The sequence below is a fragment of the Adiantum capillus-veneris genome, chromosome 26, assembly GCF_014529385.1.
Source record: "Adiantum capillus-veneris isolate H3 chromosome 26, ASM1452938v2, whole genome shotgun sequence".
In the NCBI taxonomy this organism is placed as follows: Eukaryota; Viridiplantae; Streptophyta; class Polypodiopsida; order Polypodiales; family Pteridaceae; genus Adiantum; species Adiantum capillus-veneris.
In genome coordinates, this window is record NC_140956.1 from 32,100,087 (window position 1) to 32,127,856 (window position 27,770).

General features: G+C 45.8%; 1 protein-coding gene across 2 annotated transcripts in view; it reads right to left on the reverse strand.

Moving 5' to 3' along the window:
• Positions 1 to 27,770, reverse strand: part of PFC1 (Ribosomal RNA adenine dimethylase family protein) — an 81,205-nt gene that overhangs the window by 26,298 nt on the left and 27,137 nt on the right. For both annotated transcript variants that reach the window (XM_086500979.1, XM_086500978.1), the window contains exons 2-9: positions 5,145 to 5,294; positions 5,017 to 5,073; positions 3,867 to 3,965; positions 3,602 to 3,697; positions 3,410 to 3,494; positions 3,143 to 3,195; positions 2,928 to 3,011; positions 1,839 to 1,949 (exon numbers count right to left, since the gene is read on the reverse strand). In XM_086500979.1, coding sequence (XP_086357105.1) covers positions 1,839 to 1,949; positions 2,928 to 3,011; positions 3,143 to 3,195; positions 3,410 to 3,494; positions 3,602 to 3,697; positions 3,867 to 3,965; positions 5,017 to 5,073; positions 5,145 to 5,294 — 735 coding nt within the window. The remainder of the gene's footprint in view (positions 1 to 1,838; positions 1,950 to 2,927; positions 3,012 to 3,142; positions 3,196 to 3,409; positions 3,495 to 3,601; positions 3,698 to 3,866; positions 3,966 to 5,016; positions 5,074 to 5,144; positions 5,295 to 27,770) is intronic.

Below are 27,770 nucleotides of genomic sequence, written 5' to 3' on the forward strand. Positions count from 1 at the left end.
GGAGCAGAGACAGCCGACGTGCACGGAGGAGCGCCTACGGCAGCCCCTCGTCTGGAACCCCATGGTTAGCACTCAGAGAGGCCACTTGGTTGGTAGTCGGCCTCATGTTTCCTAGGGTCCCATGGCAGCAGGTCCAGCGCGCTCTCTAGGTGACTGGCTAGAATTCACAGGTTTGTCAGAGGAGGTGCAGGGGCTCCAGCTACTACAGGGCATGAGAGAGGTGCAGAGCATGTGTCAGGACATCTCAGAGTCAGTTGTAACTGAGTGGCTCACGCCTCTCGAGCCAGTAGCACCCCGGTGGATGGGAGCCTTCACACGACTAGAGGTTCTCATCTCAATCAGGGCCTGCTCAAAGACTGTCCCAACCCTATTCTTCGAGCTTCAGGGTGGGGGACAACTACAGCGAGTTGCAGTAGAGGCCCCGCAGGTAGCGGAGTGTTGTTTTCAGAGGATCCGAGTAGTGGGCCTCTGTGGGAGGACTTGCATCATAGACCCTGACCCAACAGCTCTTGAGACTGGACACTGGAGGCTGTGGGCTTGGGAGTGTTGTCCACTTGCACGAGTACAGTGGGATCCTGGTGAGTGGCTATGGAGGGACCCCTTCTCTTCTGCAGACCACCCAGGAGTCCCGTTCTTTCAGTACACTGTTCGACTGGGACGTCATATACTAGCAGCACACAGAGAGGCCCGCCCCGTTGCAGCACGTCATTGGCAGGAGGAGGGTCTCACAGTCGAGTTCTTGGCAGCCTTTTGGGAGAGGTTGTGGGACTCCAGACAGCCAAGGCGAGTCACCTTGTTTCAGTGGCTGGTCGCACACAGAGCTACAGCAGTAGGGAGCTGGCTAGTGCATAGTGGTCTCTCGGCCGCATGTGCAGCTTGTGACCATTTGGTGGAGAGTCAGCGTCACTGTCTTTGGGACTATCCCTCGGCCCAGCAGGTATGGCTACGAGTTCTTCGGCTGATGCCTACTCTCTCCACGGCTCGACAGTACACTTGGGGGGCAATGGCTTGGTCCACCCTCACGGCCCCGGCACTTCAATTTGACCTATCTTCCACCAGCAGGATGATAGTGATGCAGAAGGGGCGACCTACACTCCAGCCTGCTAGCTACAGAGCTTACTCCACAGGAGTGGTGCAGTGAGAGAGAGGAGTGTTGGGAGCTCATCAGTGGCCTGACACTTTGGTTCATCTGGCGGGCCCGCTGTTTCCGCGTCTTTGAGGCTCGCCTTGTGCCACCAGCAGAGACTGTTCGTGAATTTTGGCTAGAGCTGATCCATACTCTCAGAGGACAGCTTGAGGGACTATAGGGCAGCTCCAACCGCATGCAGGAGTGCCGCGAGGCTTTCCTTCGACTTTGGCGCCCTGGGCCTTTCTACACCATTGTCCAGGGTGTGCTCAGATGGCACTACCGTCCACCTGTGTGGCTCTTCCCTCCTCCCATCTCTTGATTTAGCCTCATTGTATATATGCTGTTTTTTCATTGGGAGAGTCTCCCCATCATGTTTGTTGTAGCCCTCTCTTGCAGAGGTGGTTGTAGCCCTATGGGCAGTTTTCATTAACTAATAGAAGGATCTTATTCTCGGAAAAAAAAAAAACTAAGGCTATTAACACATTGTAGAGACCTGAAAGACAACTACTTGTAAACTCTTGGTTCAATTCATCCACCACATACTTTGATTGGAACATGCCCTATAGCATGCATACAAACATTCCCTAGGGTGTTCATACAAACATTGCCGCACAAATGCAACGAATGACAAGGTTCATAGGGTTGTGAAAAAAAATTGCAGCCATAGTTAACACATGTGCTTTGCACAAAAGATTTAGGAGAAACTCACCGTTTCAAGAAGATGTATGGACTTTAGTGCTTTTTGAACCTGGTCAGAAGGATACGCATGCTGAAGTGAATTCCGCAACATTTTTCTCTTTCCGCCAAACGCCATGTTCACCTGCAAGGTCAAGAACACACGAAGCCATTACCAATATAGCTGTCGATTTACCTAGTATCTACAATAAGTATGTATGTACTAGAGAGAGCATGTCTGAATTCTTAAGCTCTTGAGTGGACAGGAGACTCGGGGAGACATGTGCTTTGTATGTCCCTCATCAGAACTCAGAACATATCCCTCCATGGTCACGTTTGTATCTTGTGCAGTGATTTCTTTATAGGTGTTTTGACTACGTCTTTCTTGAAAAGAGGACTGTTGGGCTCAACAAGTATGAGGTCACATGCTTTAGTCAAGGCTCCAGAAAAGTCACAAATACGGAGGAAAAATTTGGAGCAATGCATCATATACAAAAGGGAGCAACGTATTCTAACTTTAAGCTCCCAGTAAATAAATAGGTCACAAGATAGATCTCATTTGGAAAACAGTAAATAAAATTCACTGAACGAGTGAAGGTACCTCCAAGAAGCATGCGATATATAAAAGCACATACAATTGCCTTCTTGCAGTGACGACGTGTGCACAACTAGAGGCTCAATCATACCCTACTTCTAGTAGGACTGCATTGTTAGTAATTCAAGCTGTCTCATGTAGCTCAAAATATATGTTTTCCATCTATAGTTTTGTAAACTTCTCAACATTTGCCTAGCAAAAGATCTATTTCGATCTACAAAAGTCTTAAGTTGCATTGCCTTTCCTCGCCAGCTTGTGCGCTTACTTTGGCATTGTATTCAAATTTCAATGGCCTTTACTGTCTGTCTTACCTTTTGTACTTGATTAATAAATGCAGCAAGGATTCTCCAGAACTCTCCCTACTGCATATACAATCAATTCGGCTTTGACAGACTACAAAGGAGCTATTTCTGGAGAGAGATGTGTAATCTAAATAAGAAACAACCACCTGTTTTATCCATCCATGAAAGAAATCAAAGAAACCGCAGTAGCTCAAAACCTCAAGAATTCCTACAGATATTAACTTACTAAAGTGAAAAAGGATTTTGCCGAAGAAACTTGGGGATAGTCCAGTGCTTCCTTGATCTCAAACGAAACAATGGCTCCATCAACCTGATAAATTGTTTCGGACAATGTGGAAAAGAAAAACAAATTAGCGCACAGCAAATGAAGCTTTTATTATTTACCAAATTGATAGCAGATAAGAATACCACATAGCCAGTGTTACTTGTCTACAAGGTTACATTGGGGCAAGGAAAGAAGTTATTGCGGCTGACTTTCATGTTGTATTGGGCATCTGCAGTAGCCATGTGCATTGGATTAACATACATAATATGAGCAAACAAAAGACAAAAGAACGGTAGAGGAACTTCTTCAATGAGCAATGAAAGGGAACACAGGAAATGGATAAAGCAATTTACAAGGAAATTATCCACCCCCTACCGTTACGACAAAAATTCCGTAAAACATGAGCAAGGTGGTTTCAAATCATATTACACCGTTCTCTTTACCTGCAAAAAAGTGAACAAATAGGCTAACAGATCGGTAGTTGTTTCCCTGCGGAGAGATATCAATCAACCGAGATGCTGCTTCATCCTAGAGTATGAAAACAAAAAAGCATTAGTAAGTTATGCCACCCCTCAACTATAAAGATAGAGAAAATGAATTCTAGAACAATGGATTCATTTCTTTGAAAAACGCACCTGTAACAAAAGAACCATAGAAGAGAAGATATCTCCCATAGGAAGAATGCGCTTGACCACAGGTGTAGTTATATTAAATGGCAAATTGGAGACCACCTACAATTTTCAGAACAGATCAGCACATAGGCAGAAAAGAAAACCAGCAAGGCCCTTTTAGTTACAAATTTAAAACTAAAACCTGATTAAAGTATCCTCGGTGCTAGAGACAACGAGGTAGTTGTAGGAAAGTTCACTACAGCATTGGTCATTTGGAACCAAAACTTGCCTTTGCAAACTTGAGAGGTATGCCCCTTGCCGACAAAGAGCCTTTAAGGTTTTCAATGGAGCTCCTTACAGGCCACTTCACAAAATCTTCTTGCACCACCTAGTCACAAAGATCAGGCATGAGAATATATTATGCCTCTTCATATGACATAACAATCACTCTAGAGATTCTCTGATGACGGCAGAATATTATGCTTTTCTGTAAGTTGTACATGAAAACTCTGAATATTCTTTCGCATGATTGTACTTATAGAAACTCAACAGCAGTGACTGATGTGTGGATAAGACCACCCTGAAGCCTCAGAGAGCTCTTTACATCACCATAACTAAATAAAGCTCGCAAGTTCTTTCATGACTGCAAAATCCTCCATTGTGGAGTCCTCTAAACCAGTCAAAGGTGTTAGGAGAATGAGATGGGGACCTTGAAGAGATTGTGATATTAAGGGTAAAAGATGGGGAGAATGAAGGGCAAGAGACGTGATTGACAAGTGGGAGATTGGTAAGGTACTTCAGGTGGAATAAATATATCCAAAACACCTTTAAAAAGAACTTGTAATGGAAAATCAAGCACTTTTTTCGTGCATATATGGTGGTGTTTCCACACACACGAACAAGCACTCATTCTCCTTGCATACTCCCATATGAGCCTTGTGAACATTGATCTCCCATAGCTCTACTACAGGCAGCAACATCGTATCAAAGCCTCAGCCACTCCTCCTTGGTTGCAAGCTCAATGTTCTCGCTTTATTCCCACACCTTAACTGTCTGACGTTCTTCTATTCCTTTTGTGATAATTCATGCTGTTATAATGTACTTCCTCGGCACTATCATCAACAGTTACATACTTTAAAAACACGGAGTCAGGCAGTAGAGTGATTGGCTCCCCAGGCCGAGAATGCTCCTCGCTACTCTACAAGCGAGGCAGTCTATATCAACAGCTGCATCTCACAGACAACATACTGAGGCAGCACAAATTTCTGCAAAGCATTCAGCTCCCGCTACAAAAGTGGTACCTTGCAGCCAACATAAGAGGTCCACACAACAGCGGTTTTTGATAGACCAATGGCAGCCAACATCTTGCATTAAAAAGGAGGGAAACTATGACAAAACCAGCTTGCTTTACATGTCATCTAGAACCAATGGAACCTCACCTCAACATGGCCACTCTCTTGAAACCTATCCCTTATTAACTCCGCCATTGCTGGATCCTGCAAGGAAGGGGCAATAAGCTTAGATTATAAATTATAGAAACTAGAACATATAGAATTAAAAAACATACTTTTTCCACCGCTACGACATGAGCCCCTGCCTCCACCAAACAGTTTGTGAGAGCACCTGTGCCTGGTCCAATCTCTAATACCAAGTCACCTTCTTCAACCTTTGCAAATTCCACAAGCTTCTCATTAATCTCCTGGTTCACCATGTAATGCTGCGAGAAAACCCAAAAAGTATCACAAAATGACAACTAGAAATGTATTGCAGGCGTGGATATATGCAAAAAGATCAGAACAAACTACTAGCTTAGCAAATTCAGTTTTTAAGCAGAGAATATTAGTGTGGGGTAAAGAACATGGGTAGAAGAGTAACATTTCTCTCGGCACATTCACGCACAAAGAATAAAGTCAATCCCCATAGCGAGGGATGACCAAGGCCATTATGACTCACTCAAGGCCAGCTTGATAAGCATGTTGTCCTGTATCCCTCAAAACAAGTACGTAAGGTCACGATAATATTGAGTATTCTCTTCTATATATTTAATTAAGCACTTAGCATATTGTCAAATTTGAGAACATTTGTAACTACTTAGCACAATCTAGCAATTTGGGAGCCAATTGATGCCAATGTTGATGCTTTTATTTGTGCATGTCCTAACATGAATCAAAGAGTAGAAAACCAACAAAATAACCTGCTTTTAAAGCTTTCTTATGCAAAAACAAGCTTCATCAGCCACGAAACTGATTTGTAGATGATTCTCCATGTCTGCATACATATTCCCGTACAAAATGGGAGCGGTCAACCACCAGTCAATGCACCATTGTCCACGTCCAACAAACCGACCCCGTCTCCAACCCCCTCCAGTCCTATACATAGTCCAGATGTCCAAACTAATACATTAGGTGTCCAGTCAGTTTGGCCGTTCAATGCCTGGCTGTTGTTTGGGGCAAAATTGGATCCTTTAGGCATTACGTCCCCAAACATCAGGATGGGCGTCCGAGCTATGTCCAGCCAAGTGTGAACTTGACACTATGGTTAGGGCGGTTAAGGAATTCTATAAATAGGACCCTAGGGTCATTTGTGAGCCATCAGGTGTGATCAACACACTTGGACTCTAGGCCTTTGGCAACTATACCTGCACAGACGTATCAATGTGGGCTTGGTGGTATGGGACACCAATCCTTGTGGTAGAGGCTAGCCCATTCGCTAGGAGGTGAGCATGAAGTCCACTCTCTACGCTCGTTTATGCGTGAGTATGGCTTCTATCATGTTATGTGTGCAAGATATATCCGTCATGGGACTAAACTTTAACTTTCACCTGATACTATGTCACCTAATTTCCCTACACTTTATGACACATTAACTTCGTGTCACGGGGACGGAAGCGGGGAGTGGCGGAGTTCCACCCCAAGAGAGCACTCTCTCCAAACGGTGGCATCCCTTTCGGTATTTCTTTATATTGCTTGAACTAAGTACAACTCCTATGGCTCTACTCTGCAACCCCCACGGCATAGTCACATGGGGACGGGGACGGGTCTTGGGGACGTGACAGGTCCCGGGGACGGGGACGTGGCAAAACAAGGGACGGGGGACGAGCCAGGGGACGGGAAAGAGAGAGGGGAAGGAGAGACTCGAGAGGGGAGGGCGATGCTCAAGGCTCAAGAGTCAAGCTTGAAGCCCTTGAGGCTTGGGTATGACTATTTAATATGTAGTATGAGGCCTTAGGCTCTTAGCAAGTTACCTTGAAAGTGGCTCCTCCTTGGGCCTCTTATATAGAAAGCCCCCCCCCAAGTGAAACGGCCACAAAATGGCCCCAATTTTGAAATTTGAAATTTGAAAAATCCCGCCTAGGTGCCCCCTACTCGCGTCCCATCCGCACCCGTCACCGGGGACGCATCTCACCTGCGCACCTGTGTGAGGGACGTCTGCACATCCCGTCCCCGCGTCTCGTCCCGACCGTAAAGGCCCCCGTCCCCGAGTCCCCTGTTTCTATGCCCCGTGGGTAGACTGCCAGAGTGAGAGCCCATGGGTCATATTTAAAGGCCCTTGGCCTCTAAAAACAGTATCCATGAAAAGCAGTCAAACTCAAAAGCATCTAGCCCCAAAAGCTGGTGAAAAAAGTTGCCAGCGCAGATTGCGGAAATCCGTACAGCCTACCACATCATCACCCACCAGCATGAAACGTTGAATTCCATACAATCTACCACGTCAGCATGTCAAAGCAAATTGTGGGGGTTCCGTACAGCTACCACGTCATCAACTTCTATGCAAGAGATTCTGTGAACGTGTGATCGTGCTTTATTTTAGTGCCTTTAGGTCACTTGGGCCCCATAGGACGAGGTCCCATAAGTTAGCGAGAACTCCTCTTACCATGAAGAGCTGAGCTCTGATACCATGTGAGAGTGCACCTGTGCGGAAGCGAGAGAGAGAGAGCGAGAGAGAGAGAGAGAGAGAGAGAGAGAGAGATGAAATGAAATGAAATGTTATATTAACGTCTTCAAAAGGACAAATTGACCTATGAGACCAAAAAGTTACAATTGGTGAATCTGATACCATGTCTAAGTACGGAAATTACAAAGTTACAAAGAACTAACACTAACACTAAGACACTGAGGAGAAAGCAAATAGGGGGGGGGGGGGGGGTTGTTTGTGGGTTCAGATGAAATCTCTCATCGGTCGCTGTCGGATCTCATCGACCTCCTCCATGGTCAGTACTCTGGTTGGGCGTCTTGCATGTCGAGCTAGAGTGATCTGTATCTTCTGTTGCAGCCTTCGTCCGTAGTGGAAGACCCCCCGAGGTCGTGGACGTCTGGATCTGCCAAGCTCCGTGGCTCGATCAAGCAGTGTACCTCTAGTATGAGTAGGCTCTGAGATCTGCTGAAATGACTGCTCCGTTGCCTCTCCTCTGGCTGGTATAAAGAAACCTGTGACTCGTCTCTGAGACTGCCTTTCCTTTGATGTCCTCAGCAAGCTCTCCCTAAGTCTGCGCAGCTCTAGCAGGAACAATCCGAGACACCTCTGATCCTTGTATCTCATGACTCTAGAAAAAGGTCCGAACCCTTCTCTGAACAGGCAGTGGAAGCAGCTACGTATCTCATAGTATGCCGCGCAGTGACATGTGTAGTGCAGCTATTCTCTGGCTCTAAGTTACATAGGTGACATATCCTAGCTCCTACCGACACCCCTCGAAATCAGCCAGTCTCGATTTGAAGCTGATGTGAGGATGTGTGTATCTGTCCAATAGCGCATCTTATCCCATTAGATAAGTGTGTGTCCATGTATGCAAGCCTAGTCACAAAGCCGTCCTCCGTGAGTTGGAGTAGATGCTCTCTGTAGAAGGCCATCTTCGTGCCTAACTCCTGTGTCGGCGTATCCATGTGCTCCTGGTATTTAGCTGTATCAGATCTTGACGTATGAGTCTGGTGATCTCTGTCTGTGTGAGAGACAGGGAGGGTGCATCCAGGGAGTATTGAAGCGGAGGTAATCTATCCATGTTGAGACCATGCGACTGAAACCATGCTGTCATCTGTCCATACCAACATGCTGTATCGCCTTGTAGAGCTAGTTGTCGAGATGACTCCAAGGCAAGCCGAGCGTATCTATCCCTGGGGAGATCCCATAGACCGTGCATAAAGGAAACTGATCTCATCAATGCCTCCACCACGAGGGAGGGGCGGCTAGCTCGGCTCAGATAATCTCATGTGGTACTGTCACGTGACACATCCAACCCTATGTGTCCGTGGACAAGCTACAGCATAGCAAGGGTTCAGTCAGTCCAATCAGTCTAGATTAGTAGTGATCTGGCACTTTTGTGAGTCTATTCGCAGACCGTGCATGCCCAGCCACTTAGTGTAGATGCATATCCTCTGGCTGCACACAGCATGATCATAAGCATTCCCATCAGAATCCATCAGAATCAGTTAGGGGAATTTTCCAGTGATTTTAGCCTATTTTCCCTATATTTGACATTTTTCACTTATTTATAAAGTAACTTTTGTTAGAAACTAGGTAGGGCAAATTGAGTAAGTTTGTATATAAGCAAACCCAAGTTAGCACTAAATGGCAAAAGAGGCAACAGGAGCCAAGCTCAACAGGCAACTTCTCAACAAGATCTTGGTGGATTTCCTTCAAGCAAGAAGAACCTCCCCTCGCGTTTTTGCATCAACAGTCCTCGCCGCAGTCATCATCGCCACAGGAACCCCATCAGATAGCGTTTTTGCAAGAGCTTCCCTAGCGTTTTTGCAGAGCTCTCCTTAGCTTTTTTGGATTGTCACAGCGTTTGCAGATTGCAGCATTTTCAACCACAGCATGCAGCGATTTCAGCAGTAGGAAAACCATCAAGATCAGCCCTAGAGTAGACGGAGTTTTTCAGCCTTAAAGACAGTAAGAACCAGCGTTTTCCCAAGCATTTTTAAGCAGGCCAGATTTCAGCCCATAGCGTTTTTGGACAGCAGATAAAAGATTGCAGATTTCAGCCCTTAGGTCGTCATCGTCGTCCCCATCGTCATCGCCGACATAGCCTAGACTTGCATCAGTCTCATGCATACCATTTGTACCAGATTGTGCAATCATAAGTAGACCACTCTCGCCGACGAGAGTGGGGCCTTCGGAGGAGGGTTTTACGTCTCTGGTGTTGTATCTCTCTTCTCTCTCTATCTCTCAATTTCATTCATTTGCACGCACAGTGTCCATTCACTTGTTTGTGATCAAAGCATTTCTCATTAAGAACAAAAAGGAACCTTGAGCACACTATGGAGCACTCATCTTGAGCAAAGCGCAAACATTCATTCCGCTGCACCTAGCATTGGTATCAGAGCTTTGGCAGTGTTCTGTGTAACTCAAGGAAGAACCACAAGAATCACAAGAATTTTTTTTGCTTGTTGCGATCACACGAACCCAAGTTCGCTTGGGCGTGTCGATTCCTAATCGTGTTTTTGAAGAGTGACACGAAACCTAAGAAAGAAGGGCTTGTCCAGCCTCCCCTTGTGCCTCTTTTCACTCATTGAGAGCGGACCGTGCACTTAGCGGTCGGCCAATGGACGTGAGGTGGAAAAAAGCAACCTTGGTGTGAGCGCAAGTCCGCCAAGGGGTGCGCCCGCGGAAAAGAGCAGAACTCGGGTGAAGAGAAGATCCTTCTCGAACACGGTTTGCAAGCGAAAGAAAACCCTCAAGACCCGCAAGAACCTCAAGAACTCAAGAACCCCAAGAACCCAAGTTCCTCGTGAACTTAAGAACCCAAGACCACAAGAACCCATGACTTCAGTGGATGGTCATCACTCGAAGCGGAATGGATACTTCGCTTGGATGTGATGAGCATGAGAGAGGCGAAGAAGAACTTTCCCCACCAGGAGGTTTTTCCGAGCCTCCCCCTTCCCCATCTACGTCAAGGATTGCGCTAACTCCTATGGAGGAGTTGGACAAAGAAAGAGAAGCAGCAAGAAAGGCCTACGAAGAAGAAATGGCAGCCATAGATCGTGACTACAAAGAAGAAATGGCAGCCATAGAGCGTCCGTACGACTTGGAGGAAAAAAAAAGTCAAGCGAGATTTGATCGCAGAACAAAGCAAGATGCAAAAGATGTTGAGACTCTTTTCTCAAGTTCAGGCACAGATGCAAGAGATTCGGGAAAAGAAGACTCTCAGTCTCTTCTTCTCCAAAGCATGACACACATGATTTGCATGATGATTTGAATGACACTGACAAGCATGATGATTTGCATAATCAAGGTGTGATTTCTCACAGACATGATGACTTGCATGAAGATGACGTGATTGTTCACAAGGATGATGTGTTAGTTGATGCTTTTTTTAACGAAACTAACCTCGTTGTAGATTCGATCAATCACGCAGAATCGATCTTGACTCTCGAGTCGAGGTCCAAAGAACCTACACAGGAAGATTCGACCATTCAGGAAGAACCGATCTTGGCTCTCAAGCCTAGATCTCAAGAACACTTACAGGAAGTATTATGTGTTCGAATGCAGTGATCGAGTGTTTCATTCGTGATCGTTTCTTGTATTTTAGTCAGCATTTTTATGTGATCCCTTTTCCTAGGCATGACATATTGTACGTTCAGCACGTTTCCATCATGAATGAGCATGAATGTATGCGGATTGTTCATGAAAAGCTGAAAGATAAGCATTCAAGGAAGTCACATTCCATGTCTCTTCCTTGGCATGACACAGTTGTAGAGAGAGCACATGAAAGTATGAGCACCAAGCATGGGCATTTCCGTTGTGAATTGCAACAGTTGATTGCTTTAGATCAAAAGAGAAAGATTCGATCTAAGTGTTTGCGTGTATGTGATGAACCGTTTGGCACTCCGTCTCTTTGTTCATCCACAATACATGCACAGTCTTTAAGGAAGACAAGATTTTTTCCAATCACTTTACATGGAATAGGTATGTTCATGTTTTTGTGTTGGAAGTGGTTTCAGGAATTTTCAGCCATGGAGATTCTTGAAGAAGAAAGAAGCATGACTCTACACGAAATTGAAGTATCGAAGGAGCCACAACATACTTTGTGTCGCTTTCGGTGCGGCCCAAAGAAGAAGGCATTGCAGACCTTTATGAAGTTCAAGTACCGCACGACCCACACATCAGAGTAGGCCGGCGAAGAGTCCCTTCCAAGATTCCGGATGCTATTGGCGATCTCCCTCGACGCCATACAGTTCGGTACCAGTACCTCACTTTGAAAAGGAGGGGATGGCACGTGACACATCCAACCCTATGTGTCCGTGGACAAGCTACAGCATAGCAAGGGTTCAGTCAGTCCAGTCAGTCTAGATTAGAAGTGATCTGGCACTTTTGTGAGTCTATTCGTAGACCGTGCATGCCCAGTCACTTAGTGTAGATGCATATCCTCTGGTTGCACACAGCATGATCATAAGCATTCCCATCAGAATCCATCACAATCAATTAGGAGAATTTTCCAGTGATTTTAGCCTATTTTCCTTATTTTTGACATTTTTCACTTATTTATAAAGTGACTTTTGTTGGAAAGTAGGTAGGGCAAATTGAGTAAGTTTGTATATAAGAAAACCCAAGTTCGCACTAAATGGTAGAAGAAGCAACAGGAGCCAAGCTCAGCAGGCAACTTCTCAACAAGAGCTTGGTGGATTTCCTCCAAGCAAGAAGAACCTCCCCTGGCGTCTTTGCATCAGCAGTCCTCGCCGAAGTCATCATCGCCACAGGAACCCCATCAGATAGCGTTTTTGCAGAGCTCCCCTTAGCGTTTTTGGATTGTCACAGCGTTTGCAGATTTCAGTGTTTTCAGCCACAGCATGCAGCGATTTCAGCAATAGGAAAACCATCAATATCAGCCCTAAAGTAGACACAGTTTTTCAGCCTTAAAGACAGCAAGAACCAGCGTTTTCAAGCAGGCCAGATTTCAGCCCATAGCGTTTTTGGACAGCAGATAAAAGATTGCAGATTTCAGCCCTTAGGTCGTCGTCGTCGTCCCCGTCGTCGTCCCCGTCGTCATCACCGACATAGCCTAGACTTGCATCAGTCTCATGCATACCATTTGTACCAGATTGTGCAATCATAAGTAGACCACTCTCGCCGACGAGAGTGGGGCCTTCGGAGGAGGGTTTTACGTCTCTGGTGTAGTATCTCTCTTCTCTCTCTATCTCTCAGTTTCATTCATTTGCACGCGCAGTGTCCATTCACTTGTTTGTGATCATAGCATTTTCTCATTAAGAACAAAAAGGAACCTTGAGCACACTATGGAGCACTCAACTTGAGCAAAGCGCAAACATTCATTTCGCTGCACCTAGCAGGTACTGAGGCCTTAGCCCGAATCATCAGAGCAATCATAGAGACCAGAGGCCTCTCCATACATCTCCATCCATCTGTGTTGCCAGATCTCCCACAGTGGTCTACTTAGGGTCCCCATACCTGAACTCCATAGAGCATAGCTGGAGTCACTAGAGTGTCAAAAAGCCAAAGCTTTGTTCGCGCGGGTCCTGAAACTGAACCTGCGAACACATCCTCTCCAGTCCTCCCAAAGCTGCATATGCTCTCGTCAGTCTGGTCTCCGATGCTCTCCTTAGTGAAAACATTGGTCCACCGAAGACTACCCCAAGATAAGTATATGCATCTGTGTACTCCATAGTCTCCTGGCCATACATAAATGTGGGTGCCGATCTCTTGACCCACTCTGGTGTGGTGTTGAACACCATAACCGTGGTTTTCCCCAGATTGATAGACAATCCACTGTCACAAGCAAATGTATGCAGAGCATCCAAATGACGCTGCATCCCCTCTGGAGAGTCAGAAATCAGCACAATATCATCAACATATAGTAACAACGGAATCCATGTCCCTGCTAGCTGAGCCCCCCTATCCCCCTGACGCTCTACATAGTCCAAAAACTCATCCACATACATCCCAAAAAGAGTCGGGGATAAGGGGTATCCCTGCTTTACTCCAATAGTGGAGAGGACCATGTCCGACATTCCCTCACAATGATGGTGCGTACCCGCCCCATCATTGTCCTGTATAGAGCTAGAATCGCACCAAATCAGCTCTGTAGGCACACCCATGTCCTGTAATCTGCGTATAAGTCTAGCTCTTGGCACTGTGTCGAAAGCTTTGCGGAAATCCACAAAGCTACAATAGATCCTCTTGCCATGGTGTATACCCTCCTCAATAATAGCTCTGAGTGTCAGAATCTGGTCAAGAGTGGAGAAACCTCTCTTGAAACCTGCTTGCCCTGGTGCTCTTATGCCCTCTCGCTCTGCCCATCTACTCAACTCCTGTTCAAGAATGGATGCATACAGCCTAGCTAATGTGTGACCAACCATGATGGTGCGATAATTCCCGAGAATCATGGGATCTCCTGACTTGTAAATAGGCACAATCGTGGAAATACTCCAAGTCTCGGGGAAGCCTTCATACATGGCTCGATTAAACATCATAGCCAGGAGCTCTGCGAGCATATCTCTTTTTTTACTTTTTTGGCATGGATGAAGTGCTCTACTACTAGACCATCATGATCATGTGCTCTCCTTGTCTTCATCCTGTCAATAGCTTTCCTTACCCTCTCGACAGTAAAGAAAGAACATGTCTCCGGGCCTGTCTCTAGTGGGTCCGGCAGAGGTGGTTGTCCTGATGCTGTGTAGAGAGATGTGGCATATTCCCCCCATGTCTCAGTGGAGGTGACCGCTGGTGGTGGTGAATGTTCATGGAATAGCCTCCATGCTTCGACTGAGTCCTGACTTGTAAATAACTGATACAAATCTTGCTCTAGCTGGGATAAATAAGCCCTTTTCTTTCGTCGCACTAGGCGGTGAAAGATAATCTGTGACTGTCTATGTGTGGTAATACCCATGAGCACTTCCCTCTGTAACTTGATCCTCATCTCTACACTCCTCATCATACCAACTGTTCTAGGGCATTTTTCCAGATCGTCTCCGTGTAGGTTGGCTGTGGGGGTATGCTTCTGATGCTGCATCATGGAGCGTCTCTGTCAGTATCTGAGTGAGTTCATCTAGTGGCCGTCCTGGCTCCTAGGTGCATAGCTTCCTGTATATCTCATCCATATACAAAGAGTCCGTCTCCCTCATGAAGGTATATCGGATGTGTGTAGGGACCTCTCCTAATGGAGCTGTGCTCAACTGAAACGTCAGGGTGAAGGACAAGATAGCATGATCAACTGCTACTCCAATTGGCCTAGTGCCCACCATGAAATCTTGAAAGAATGGAATGAGACCTGGCTGGGCCATAACATAATCCACTATGCTGGCACCATGTCGGTGTGGAAAGCAAGTAAAGCCTCCAGCTGTCGAAAATCTTTGTAGGCCATTCAAAATGGCCAATCTATGTGCGGTTCCCATATCTATCAAGTATCTGCCATATTCCGTGTATTCCTCATCTTGTGATAATCTGGATAGACCCATCTCTGTAACTTCCAGCTCCCTAAGCAGTTCCTCGGAAGTATCATAAAATATTGTTTGGTGGTGGGCAGTCCTAGCATTGAAATCCCCTAGTATGACATCCTGAGAAAACTCCCATATGTCATTATCCAAAATAGCAAAGGGGGATTGTCCCCTAGGTGATGCATATACTGACGTACTAGGAGGAAAGTAACAGATAGCAATGTAGAGGTATCTGCCCTGAGCCTCACCCACATGTACCTAGCATGCTCATCCTTGCGCGCTATATATATCAATGGCTGCAACTCCTCCCTGAATAGAACGGCCACTCCCCCTGAGCCTCGTCCTCGATGCTCCGATCTGGTCTCTTGTCTGCAGGCTGTCTCCCATCTATATCCGCTCACCTGTGGCATGGATTGCCCGGGGGCTTGATGCGTCTCAGAGTAGAAGATGATGTCTCTCCCTATGAAGCTATCCTCAAAGGCCCCTACATCAAGACGGAGTGACCCGTTACAATTCCAGGTTTCCATCTTTAGTGTGGTCCCATAGGTCTCGCACCGTCATGCGGGATGTCGCTCCAATATCACCACCTTTCCATCTCTATAAAAAGCAATCTTTCCCTTTTCCCTTGTTGCTCTAATTTCCGGCATTACTTCTTGCAGAGAGAGAATAGAACACAAACGATGCAGATGGGGAAGAGGGGGCGATCAGCCCCCCTGACTACCAGAGCATGAGACCCGTACAATGTCAATCTTTATGTAGTGGGTACCTCCCTTGGCCTCATATATATAAAAAGAGGAGGTCGAGCATGCATGGATGATGCCCCACGACCCAGTAAAATAAGGATATATAAGGGAGTGTCCCATGGTGGGCACCCAGCTCAAGTGGGCGGCTGGCCGGTGTCTGGACAAGGTACAACCTAGACTATGGGTGGCCAGCCCGGAGACACTAGCCGTACAAGGAAGTGCCCTAGACCTGTGTGAAGCAACAAAGTGGTGTAAATCTAACATCTTATCCCCAAGGAGGGAGGTTCCTTGGACAACATTCGACAAGGTACAACCTAGACTATGGGTGGCCAGCCCGGAGACACTAGCCGTACAAGGAAGTGCCCTAGACCCTGTGTGAAGCAGCAAAGTGGTGTAAATCTAACATCTTATCCCCAAGGAGGGAGGTTCCTTGGACAAGATTCGACAGTGGCGACCCATCATCATTCTCAACTCAGCCTACAAAATTCTAGCAAAGGCTCTAAGTTTGAGAACTCAGCCGCTTCTGGAGAGCCTTATACATGAGACACATACTAGTTTTGTCAGGGAGCGCAGCATCCTTGACAACATCTTCACCTTCTAGGAGGCGTCAGTACTAGCTCATCTCAGAGGCGAGGATCTTGTGATACTCCTTGACTTTGAGAAGGCGTATGACAGAGCTGACTGGGACGTCCTCGAGGGCACTTTACGACGGATAGGGTTTTCAGATGCATGCATCAGGGGTGTGTCAGCTCTCTACAAGCGGACACACAGTCAAGTGCTCTTGGCAGGGGGGAGAGGGGAGCGTTTCTTGCTCTCATGCTCGGTTCGCTAGGGCTATTGTAACAAACTTGGACACCCCAAGTCTAGATTCTACCGCGATACAGCAAAGATTCACTTCAAAACAGTTCAAAAAAGACGACACGGCCCGGCGTAGTTTCGTGCCAAGAGGTATTGGCCCCATAGACTGGCGCCCCTTTCGTTTATTTCTTTTTATATTAATCTGTGTGCAAAGTACAAGGGAGTCCGTGTGAACTCACACTAAGACTCTGCGTCCAGATGCTCTGAGTAATGCGTTCACAAAAGACTAACTTATTCTTACAAGGGATGCCCACAAAGCAAAGCCCCAAAATCTTAAACTCAAAAGCTTCTCAACTCAAAAGCTGGCCAACGTGATTTGCAGAAATCGTACGAACTGCCACGTCATCAGCCCAATGCATTTTACAAAAATCTTATCAACGCAATTTGCGGAGGTCCGTACAGTTTGCCATGTCAGCCTGTCGGCGCGTTTTCCGGGCTGCTACCACATCAACAGGGTGTGTGTGTGTGTCCGGGAGACTGCCACGTCACCAGTTTGTGACAACCCCAATCACCCTCGATTACGCTTGCAGAACAGACAGAGGCCATAAACTGTCTTGGTAGACACTGACGGTTAGTATCGACGCCCTAGACACAACAAATCTAGCACTTGTACAAAACGACAGTCACATCACCGGACATCACTTGACATCACAGGACATCACAAGACAAATCACATACAAATTCATTCCAAATCTCAGACCATGATTAATCGGCAATGTATTTAGTAATCGCATTAGATCCAGTCAGGACATCACGGATGCCCGATTAACTAATCCTTATTGCAATCATGTCTATAGAGATTTATGAGACCGAAATGCTGCAGTCATTTCGCCTTTCAGTTCCTGCACTCAAACTAGTCAAGTACAAATCAATCATTTTCATTTTCGGCAATTCCAGTTATAAACTCATGTAACAGAATACTACTCAGCCCTTTAGTATCCTTGAAACCCAAAGGGGACATCAATCTATTCAAAATCGAGGTAGTCCGTTGACAAAGAAGCGGAATGACTCCCCTCTTGTGCAAACCCACTGCACTAGATTCACCCTCGCTGAAGTGGGGATTCTATCCGAGTAGACTATGCTAAACCGAATGTTTCAAGGTAAAGTTCCAAAATCTGAGTATCTGCTAGGTCCTCCTCCTCCATCCACTTCGCATCCGATGCAGGATAGTTCTTGAACTTAACCAAGAACCACCTAATCACTTTACCTTTTATCTTTCTGTCCTTGTGTGCCAAAATCTGTTCTGGAACGAGCTTTCCTCCACTTCGGGTTGCTCATCAGGCTTCCCATCATCGCGCACATCGCCTTTAAAAGGCTTCAATAGACTCACATAAAATGCATTGTGAATCTTCCAAGTATCGGGCAGCTTCAATCTAAAGGAGACATCATTTATCTTTTCTTTTATCTGGAAAGAGCCATAATATCTCATGCTAAGCTTTGGAAAAAACCGCTCTTTTCTCTTTTACTTTCATAGGCGTGCCTTCTCAAAACGTAAGGGCACCCAGTCGTCTTCCTTTACTTTCAAATCACGACGGTGTCGATCTGCTGCCTTCTTGTGTCGTTCCCGAGGTTCGCTAAAGCCTCCTAGACCTTGGCAAAAGCAGTGTCCAAGTTCCTCGTATACTGGTCGGCTTCAAAAATCTTATCTTTAGTGCTTAGGAAGGGTGGAACCTTCGGAGCACCTTCAATGATCTCAAATGGCGCCTTCCCTGTCGAAGAGTGAACCATGTTATTGTAGGCAAATGCCACCAAGGACAATGATCAGAGATGTAAGACTTTAATATATCCAGAACCACTGAATTAGCAATCTCAGATTGCCGATCTGTCTGCGGGTGGAATGATGACGAGAATTGCAACCGTGTGCCAATGTTCTCCCAAATAGCCTTCCAAAACAAACTCGTGAATCGGGGATCTCTATCGGAGACCAAGGTGGTACCAAACGTACTGTACATGGCGTATATGTACGTACTGTACGTTGTTCCGTACAGGAAAATTTTTTACGTACGTAAAAATACGTACTCTTGTAAAAAAACCGCAAAGTACTAAATTTTCTAGGACATTTCCAATAAAAAACAAGAGAGAAGCCAACAACTTATAGAGACATTCAAAGACATGTTTTACAAGACAACCATATACTATATAACTATTGCAAGAGATTTGGATTTTTATTTTAAATTAGCATTGTACGGGCTTCCCACACACCCCAAACCCACCCAAAAAAAAAAAAACGGCGTACGGATCGTTCCGTACGGTACGGATCTGTACAAAACGTCCGTACGGTACAGAACGGATCAGTACGTACGTTTTGATCCAACCTTGTCGGAGACTATTGTCTCAGGCATAACATGTAGTCTGAATATCTGTGTAGCGAACAGTCTCGCTAAATGATACGGCTTGACTGTTTTCTTCACTGGAATGAAGTGAGCTTGCTTGCTAAATCTGTCAATGACAGTCCAAATGCCATCATGCCCACTGTGTGTCTTTGGGAGATCAAAAATAAAATCCATTGTAATACTTTCCTAGGGGCGGGTGGAAATGGGTAAAGGCTATAACAATCCCTTTGCCTTATGCCTATCAAACTTGACCTTCTTGCATAACAAACAACTGCGTACAAAGTCGTCCACATCCTGAGTCTCGGCCAAAAGAAGTAACGCTCCACACCTTTCAAGGTGGTGTCGATGCCGCAGTGACCCGTAAAAGGTGGACAATGGCACTCAGTCAAAACCTTTTCCCTCAATGGTTGTGTAACGCACAACGTCGTTTTCTTCATCAAGTAGCCATCCCGTATGGAGATCCCACTACTACCTCCCCATTCTATATTCGAGTGAATACATCCAAAAAATCTGGATTTGTGGCGTACTCATCAACCATGTCCTCGAAGCTTCTATGATGAATCGCAGAAATAGCCAAGACTAACGGCTTCCGAGACAAAGCATCTGCCACCAAGTTCTTTTGTCCTTGAACATGGACAATCTGGAAGTGAAACTATGACAAGATGTTGGCTCACCGCATCTGCTTTTCCGAAAGCTGCTTAACTGTGACAAGATGTTGGCCCACTGCATCTGCTTTTCCGAAAGCTGCTTAACTATGACAAGATGTTAGCCCACCGCATCTGCTTTTCCGAAAGCCGCTTCTGTGACAAGAAGTAGCGTAAACTCTGATGATCAGTGAAGACCGTAAAATCGGCTCCGAGTAGGTGATGTTACCACTGAGTAAGAGCATGGATCACTGCCAAAGGCTCTTTCTCATAAATCTGTGTTGTTAATTCTGGCCTTGAAAACAATCGGCTTTCATAGGCAATCACATGGCCTTCTGGCATTAAGACCCAGACTACGACCACAAGCATCACAATATACTTCAAATGACTTTTGCAAATCCGGCAAAGTTAATACGTCTAGTAGTCAATTTCTCTTTCAGTGTCTGAAAGGCAGTCACCTCTATGGGTCCCCACGAGAAAGGGACTCCTTTCTGTGCCAGAATGTGCAAAGGGGAAGCTATCTCTGCAAACTTTCGAATGAACCGCCGGTAGTAAGAACACAAGCCCAAGAAGCTTCTAACTTCATGAACATTCTACAAATCGGGCCAATTGCAGATAGTGTCAATCTTGGCCAAGTCCATCTGTACTTCTGATTCTGAGACAATGTGTCCCAGAAAGTGTATCTTCAGCAAGAAAAACTCGCTCTTTTTTTCACATTTAAAAGCAATGTATGCTTCCTCAATGTCTAGAAAACCCACAAATGGTAGGTACTCTCTGAAAAATCCAAAAAGTCGTCCTTAAAGCTATCGTGTAGACGTCTCCAGGAGCAATACAAATCTGATGATAATCACTCTTTGTATCAATTTGGCAAGTAGAATTCTGAAGTCTGTCGAGTATATCATCGATCCTCGAAAGGTGGAAATCCTCAGCCCGATAGTCAACCACGGCGTTGTTCTTGTGGTACCAAGGGATTCCTCGGAGGACATCACATCCTTCAAAAGGCATGATATAATTGTCCTCGTGCCCTCAACACCCATGACATTGCAAACGAAGTTTACCAATGATCGGTGTAATGGCAACATCCCATCCGGATGCCGCTAGAACTGCCTCCGCATGTGGCCTCAGCCTATCGGGCGTCATTCCAAGTCAAGCCGCCAATTCAAGTGAAAAGAAGTTGGCCTTGGCTCCTCCATCAAAGAAAATGAGTGCTTCCTGATCTTTCACTTTGCCCTAAGTACCGCAAAGTTTTGTACTTTCGCTCATCTGATTCGGTTCGAGCCCCACGCAATGTGGTACCAGTTCTGCTTTCATCTACCTTTTCTGCCACATTCCTCTGCTGCTCTAAAACTCTCTGGCGTGTCTTCAGTTTGTTCTTTCTTTGCCTTTTTGGGGCACTTTACGGAGATGTGTCCAAGTTCCTCTCAACCAAAACACTTCCCCTCTTTGAGATAGATAGCCCTTTCTCTAAGAGTCAGTCGGGGTCGTGTATCTTTCTTTCTTTGTCCTGGGAACTCTTTTTCTTTCTACTTTCATTATTAGAGGTCTGCTGGTCCTCTGAGTCAAGATCTCATCAGTGGGGTTAAGTCAAATTCCCCAAATGTATGGAAAAACCCCATTTCGCATGACCCATTAATTCTTGGATAAATTCAACTTTTGTTGAAGGCAGTAGTCTCAGATCTCTGCAGGGAGTCCGTAGCAAAACCGCTCAATCTGTTCCTGAAAGGTGACCTTCTTAAATGAAGAGGTTGGTAGAAAAGAGTCTCAAAATCTCTCGCAACAATAAGCATCTAAAGAATCTCCCTTGGTCATCCGAAGATGGTTCCAAGCGGTTCTTGCATCCCGTTCGTACTTCTGGGTCAGCCAAGAAGAAATAAAGAGCCTTTTGAATTTCAACCACTCGACTGGACCTTCCTTCCTAAGAAGAAGAGTGGACCACCATGTTCGAGCATTTCCCTTGGGAAAAGATGCAGCCCTCCTGATCTTGGAGTGCTCTGAGTAGTGCCCTCTAGAGAAGGCTATGTCAAACTGCTGGATGAAGGCCAAAGCCCTCAGAGCATCTCGAAATCCAGAAAAGGATTCAAATTTATCGCATGTCCACCTTTAAATTCTTTTGTTTTCTTGCTCTTGTCTTCAAGGAAGTTATATCGGTTGGCTCTGTAGAAGTGCTTCTTTTCAAGAGTTCTTGTCCATCTCTTTCTGCGAGTGCAGGTTCCGCTTTTCTGAACTCGTGTATCTTTTCGGCTTTCCTCCCTACCTGAGAGGAGAAGCAATGGCCACACGCCATCTTGAGTAAATCTTATCAATCAGGTAATTCTTCAGGTGTTTCGCCAATCTCGGGTCCCTAGAGTACTTAATCAATTTGTTCATACATATGCCAATCTGCAGTTGATGTTTGTACTCCGTTCTGGCAAACTTGTTCATCGAAAGAAAAAATTTGTCCAAATCTTCATTCTTTTCTTTAGTTCCCGCACCGGATTATTAACTTTTCTTTGTCTTCCCACTGAGAGGTGTCATCTCTGTCAGATTCTCCACGAGAACCCATGTGTAATCTCGCATTCTTTATGGATTTATGCCCTATAAGACAAAGTGATGAAGACGGGAGCATGCCCGATGCGCGATGTATGAAGATTGAGAGTGGCTAGTATGTCCGGGGTCGGGACACGAATATTCTTTCACAAAATTCTACGTGTGCTGCAGTAAGGATCGGATCCTCCGTAGAAGAAGAATCTTTCTGTGCTTTGATACCATTGTAACAAACTTGGACACCCCAAGTCTAGATTCTACAGCGACACAGCAGAGATTCACTTCAAAACAGTTAACAAAAGACGACACGGCCCAACGTAGTTCCGTGCCAAGACGTATTGGCACCAAAGACTGGCGTCCCTTTCGGTATTTCTTTTTATATTAATTTGTGTGCAAAGTACAAGGGAGTCCGCGAGAACTCACACTCAGACTCTGCGTCCAGATGCTCTGAGTAATGAGTTCACAAAAGACTAATTTATTCTTACAAGGGATGCCCCAAAAGCGGAGCCCCAAAATCTTAAGCTCAAAAGCTTCTCAACTCAAAAGCATTATGCCCAAAAGCTGGCCAACGTAATTTGCGGAAATCGTACGGACTGCCACGTCATCAACCTAGCACGATTTACAGAAATCTGTCAGCGCAATTTGCGAGGGTCTGTATAGTTTTCCACGTCAGCCTATCAACGCGTTTTCTGGGCTACTACCACATCAGCAGTGTGTGTGTGTGTGTGTGTATCCGAGGACCTGCCACGTCACCAGTTTGTGATAGTTGCCTTATTACCCCCTTCCTGTTTGTTTTCTATGCGGAGACGATGAGCCGGTTTTTGATGATTCAGGTTTGTTTCTGCAGGGCCGAACGGCCAACCTACACAGGTGCGAGTAGGCTCTTGAGGTGTTTTGTTGTGCATCCGGGGCTTTAATCAACTAGAGAAAGACAGTAGCTTTCTAGGTAGCTACTGCTCCCACGCCTGAGTGGTCACATGGTGAGAGCTTTAGGTAGATCCCTCCAGGGACACCAGTACGTTACTTGGGCTGCTAGGTCGGGTTGGATCTGTCACCAAAGTAGCAAATAGCTCCTCTCCTCTTGTCCATCAAGAGGAAACTACTTCATTGGAGCTCAGCACGGCTTTCTCTTGTAGGCAGGGTTGTGGTGGTCAACCAGGTGTACTAAGTGGTACATCACGTCTTGCTGGATTTTCTTGAGTTCTTGCATCAACCAGCTCGAGAGCTTGATTAGGAACTTCTTGTGGACAAGACAGGATACACAGTCGGCTCGGGCCAAGGTCCCTTGGCAGGTCATCACTCTACCATACTCTCAGGGAGGGTTGGGGATCACAAACCCAACACGACAGAGTAGGCCCTCCTTGGGAAGCTTGAGGTCGGAAGTCTTCTTCCAGAGGCTGACATTGTGGTTCATTTGGAGAGCCCGATGCTTTCGCATCTTCGAGGCTCGGCCTGTCCCACCAGTGGAGACTGTTCGCGACATCTGGTTGGAGCTGGTCCACACTCTCAAGGGCCAGTTCGAGCGCCTTAAGGGTAGCTGTTAGGTGTAGCGGAATGATTGTTTGCGCTTTGCTCAAGATGAGTGCTCCGAAATGTGCTCAAGGTTCCTTTTGTTCTTATGGAAGGGAGAGCCTTCCGTTCTTAATAAGAGAGTGCTATGATCACAAACAAAGTGAATGGACACTGTGCCTGAGAGATAGAGAGAGAAGAGAGATACGACACCAGAGACGTTGTAAAACCCTCCTCCAAAGGGCCCACTCTCGTCGGCGAGAGTGGTCTACTTATGATTGCACAATCTGGTACAATGGTGATGCATGAGACTAATGCAAGTCTAGGCTATGTCGACAATGACGACGGTGATGACGAAGTCGACCTAAGGGCTGAAATATGCAATCTTTCTATTGCTGTCCAAAAACGCTATGGGCTGAAATCTGCGACTGAGCCAAAAACGCTGATTTTGGGGCTGTTTTTTGTGGGTCTTTGACGCTGAAAATCTGCAGGTTTAGGGCTGAAAACTGAGGTTCCTAAATGCTGAAAACTGATGTCTTTACCGGCTGAATCTCCTACTTCTTGTGGGTTGAATCTGCAAGTCTTCTATTGCTGAAAATGCTGCTGAAATTGCAGGCTTCTGATGGTAATGGAAACCCTGCAAAGCTGGGGCTGAAATCCAAAAACGCTAGCAAGCTGAGGTTGACCAAAAACGCTAGGTTGATGTTCTGCTGATGGGGAGATCTGATGCACAAACGCTGTCTTGCTGGTTCTGTGGCGATGATGCTGGATCTTGAAAACGCTAGGCAAAGCTGATGCAAAGACGCCAGCTTATACAATTTCCAAAAACGCTAGGTGAGGGGTCTTGCTTGGAGGGGGAAACCGCCAAGGTTCTGCTGAGAAGTTGCCTGTTGAGCGTGGAGCTCCTGCTGCCTCTTCTGCCATTTTGTGCTAACTTTGGTTTGATTATATATTTTCTTAGCAAAATTACCCTACCTACTTTTGTTGGGAAGTCACTTAAATTAATAAGTGAAAAATGTCAAAAATAGGAAAAATAGGCTAAATGCACTAGAAAAATCCCCTAACTGATTCTGATAGATTCTGATGGGAATACTGATGATCATGCTGTGTGCAACCAGAGGATATGCATCTACACTAAGTGACTAGGCATGCACGGTCTACGAATAGACTCAAAAAGTGCCAAATCACTTCTAATCTAGACTGACTGGACTGACTGAACCCTGGTCATGCTGTAGCTTGTCCACGGACACATAGGGTTGGATGTGTCACGTGACATCCCCTCCTTTTCAAAGTGAGGTACTGGTACCGAACTGTATGGCGTCGAGGGAGATCGCCAATAGCATCCGGAATCCTGGAAGTGACTCTTCGCCGGCCCACTCTGATGTGTGGGTCGTGCGGTACTTAAACTTCATAAAGGTTTGCATTCCTTGCTTCTTTGGGCCGCGCTGAAAGCGACACAAAGTCTTTTGAGGCTCCTTCAATGCTTCAACTTCGTCTAGAGTCATGCTTATTTCTTCTTCAAGAATCTCCATGGCTGAAAATTCCTGAAATCATTTCCAACACAAAACCATGAACATACCTATTCCATGTAAAGTGAGGGGAAAAAATCTTGTCTTCCTCAAAGACTGTGCATGCAGTGTAGATGAACAAAGAGACGGAGTGCTAAACCGTTCACCACATACACGCAAACAATGAGATCGAATCTTTCTCTTATGATCAAAAGCAATCAACTGTGGCAATTCACAACGGAAATGCCCATGCTTGGTGCTCATACTTTCATGTGCTCGTTCTACAAATGTGTCATGCCAAGGAACAGACATGGAATATGACTTCCTTACATACATACTTTTCAGCTTTTCATGAGAAATCCGCATACATTCGTGCTCATCCATGAGAGAAACATGTGCAACGTACAATATGCCATGCCTAATAAAAGGGATCACATAAATACGCTGACTAAAATACAGGAAACGATCACGAATGAAACACTCGAACAATGCGTGCGTATCAATCATGCGAACACATAATACTTCCGGTGAGGGTTCTTTGAACCTAGGCTCGAGAGCCAAGATCGGTTCTTCCTGGATGAACGAATCGTCCTATGGGGGTTCTTTGGACCTTGACTCGAAAGCCAAGATCGGTTCTTCGTGATTAATCGAATCTACGACGAGGTTAGCTTCGCTAGAAAAAGCATCACCTAACTCATCATCCTTGTGAACAATCACGTCATCTTTATGCAACTCATCATGCTTGTGAGAAATCACATCTTGATCATGCAAATCATCATGCTTGTCATTGGCATCCAAATCATCATGCTTATCTTTGTCATCCAAATCATCATGCTTGTCATTGTTATTCAAATCATCATCATGCTTTACACAATCATGCAAATCTTGTGTATCATGCTTTGGAGAAGAAGAGACTGAGAGAGTCTCCTTTTCTCGAATCTCTTGCATCGGCGCCTGCACTTGAGAAAAAAGTCGCAAGAACTCTTGAATGCGTCACTCGCTCTATTCTTGTCTTTCCTTTCTTTCTGCTTCTCGTTCTGCTTTGTCTTCTGCGTGTCTGCGTTTCATTTCTACCATTCTTGCTGCATTTCTTGCTTCGCGTTCTAAATTCTGTTCCAGAAACATCAGCTCCAACTCCTCCATAGGAGTTAGTGCAATCGTTGTCGTAGATGGAGAAGGGTCAAAAACCTCCTGGTGGGGAAAATTCTTCTTCGCCTCTCTCATGCTCATCACCTCCAAGCGAAGTATCCATTCCGCTTCGAGTGATGACCATTCTGAAGTCGTGGGTTCTTGTGGTCTTGGGTTCTTAAGTTCACGAGGAACTTGGGTTCTTGGGAGTCTTGGTTCTTGGGGTTCTTGAGTTCTTGAGGTTCTTGCGGGTCTTGAGGTTCTTGAGATTCTTGAGGTTTTCTTTCGCTTGCAAACCGCGTTTGAGAAGGATCTTCTCTTCACCCGAGTTCTACTCCTTTCCGCAGGCGCACCCCTTGGTGGCCTTGCGCTCACACCAAGGTTGCTTTTTCCCACCTCACGTCGATTGGACGGCCGCTAAGTGCACGGTCCGCTCTCAATGAGTGAAAAGAGACACGAGGGGAGGCTGGACAAGCCCTTCTTTCCTGGGATTCCTGTCACTCTTCAAAAACACGATTAGGAATCGACACGCCCAAGCGAACTTGGGTTCGTGCGACCTTAACAAGCAAAAAAAAATCAGTGGTTCTTGTGATTCTTTTCTTGAGTGATACAGAACACTGCCAAAGCTCTGATACCAATGTTAGGTGCAGCGGAATGATTGTTTGCGCTTTGCTTAAGATGAGTGCTCCGAACTGTACTCAAGGTTCCTTTTCTTCTTATGGAAGGGAGAGCCTTCCGTTCTTAATGAGAGAGTGCTATGATCACAATCGACACTGTGCGTGCAAGTGTATGAGACTGAGAGATAGAGAGAGACGAGAGATACGACACCAGAGACGACGTAAAACCCTCCTCCGAAGGCCCCACTCTTGTCAGCGAGAGTAGTCTACTTATGATTGCACAATCTGGTACAATGGTGATGCATGAGACTGATGCAAGTCTAGGCTATGTTGACGATGACGACGGTGATGACGAAGTCGACCTAAGGGCTGAAATCTACAATCTTTCTACTGCTGTCCAAAAACGCTATGGGCTGAAATCTGCGACTGAGCCAAAAACGCTGATTTTGGGGCTGTTTTCTGTGGGTCTTTTACGCTAAAATCTGTAGGTTTAGGGCTGAAAATTGAGGTTCCTAAATGCTGAAAACTGATGTCTTTACCGACTAAATCTGCTACTTCTTGTGGGTTGAATCTGCAAGTCTTCTATTGCTGAAAACGCTGCTGAAATTGCAGCCTTTGTAACAGACTTGGACACTCCAAGTCAAGAATCAATCGCGACAGCACCAAATAACCACTTCAAAACAATTCACAGATCACAAAAGATTTGCACTGGCCCGGCGGAGTTCCGTGCCTAGAGATATTGGCCCCAAAGACTGGCACCCCTTTCGGTATTTCTTTTTGTATTAATCAATTCAAAGTACAAGAGAGTGGCTCGGGTTTCACTCTCAGACTCTGCGTCCAGATGCTTTGAGAAGTGAGGCCCTCACCACTAATTTAAAGGTTACAAGGGATGCCCAAAAGCTTGAAAGCAAAAGCAAATTCTCTCTCTCTCAATGAGAGTTCAAATAAA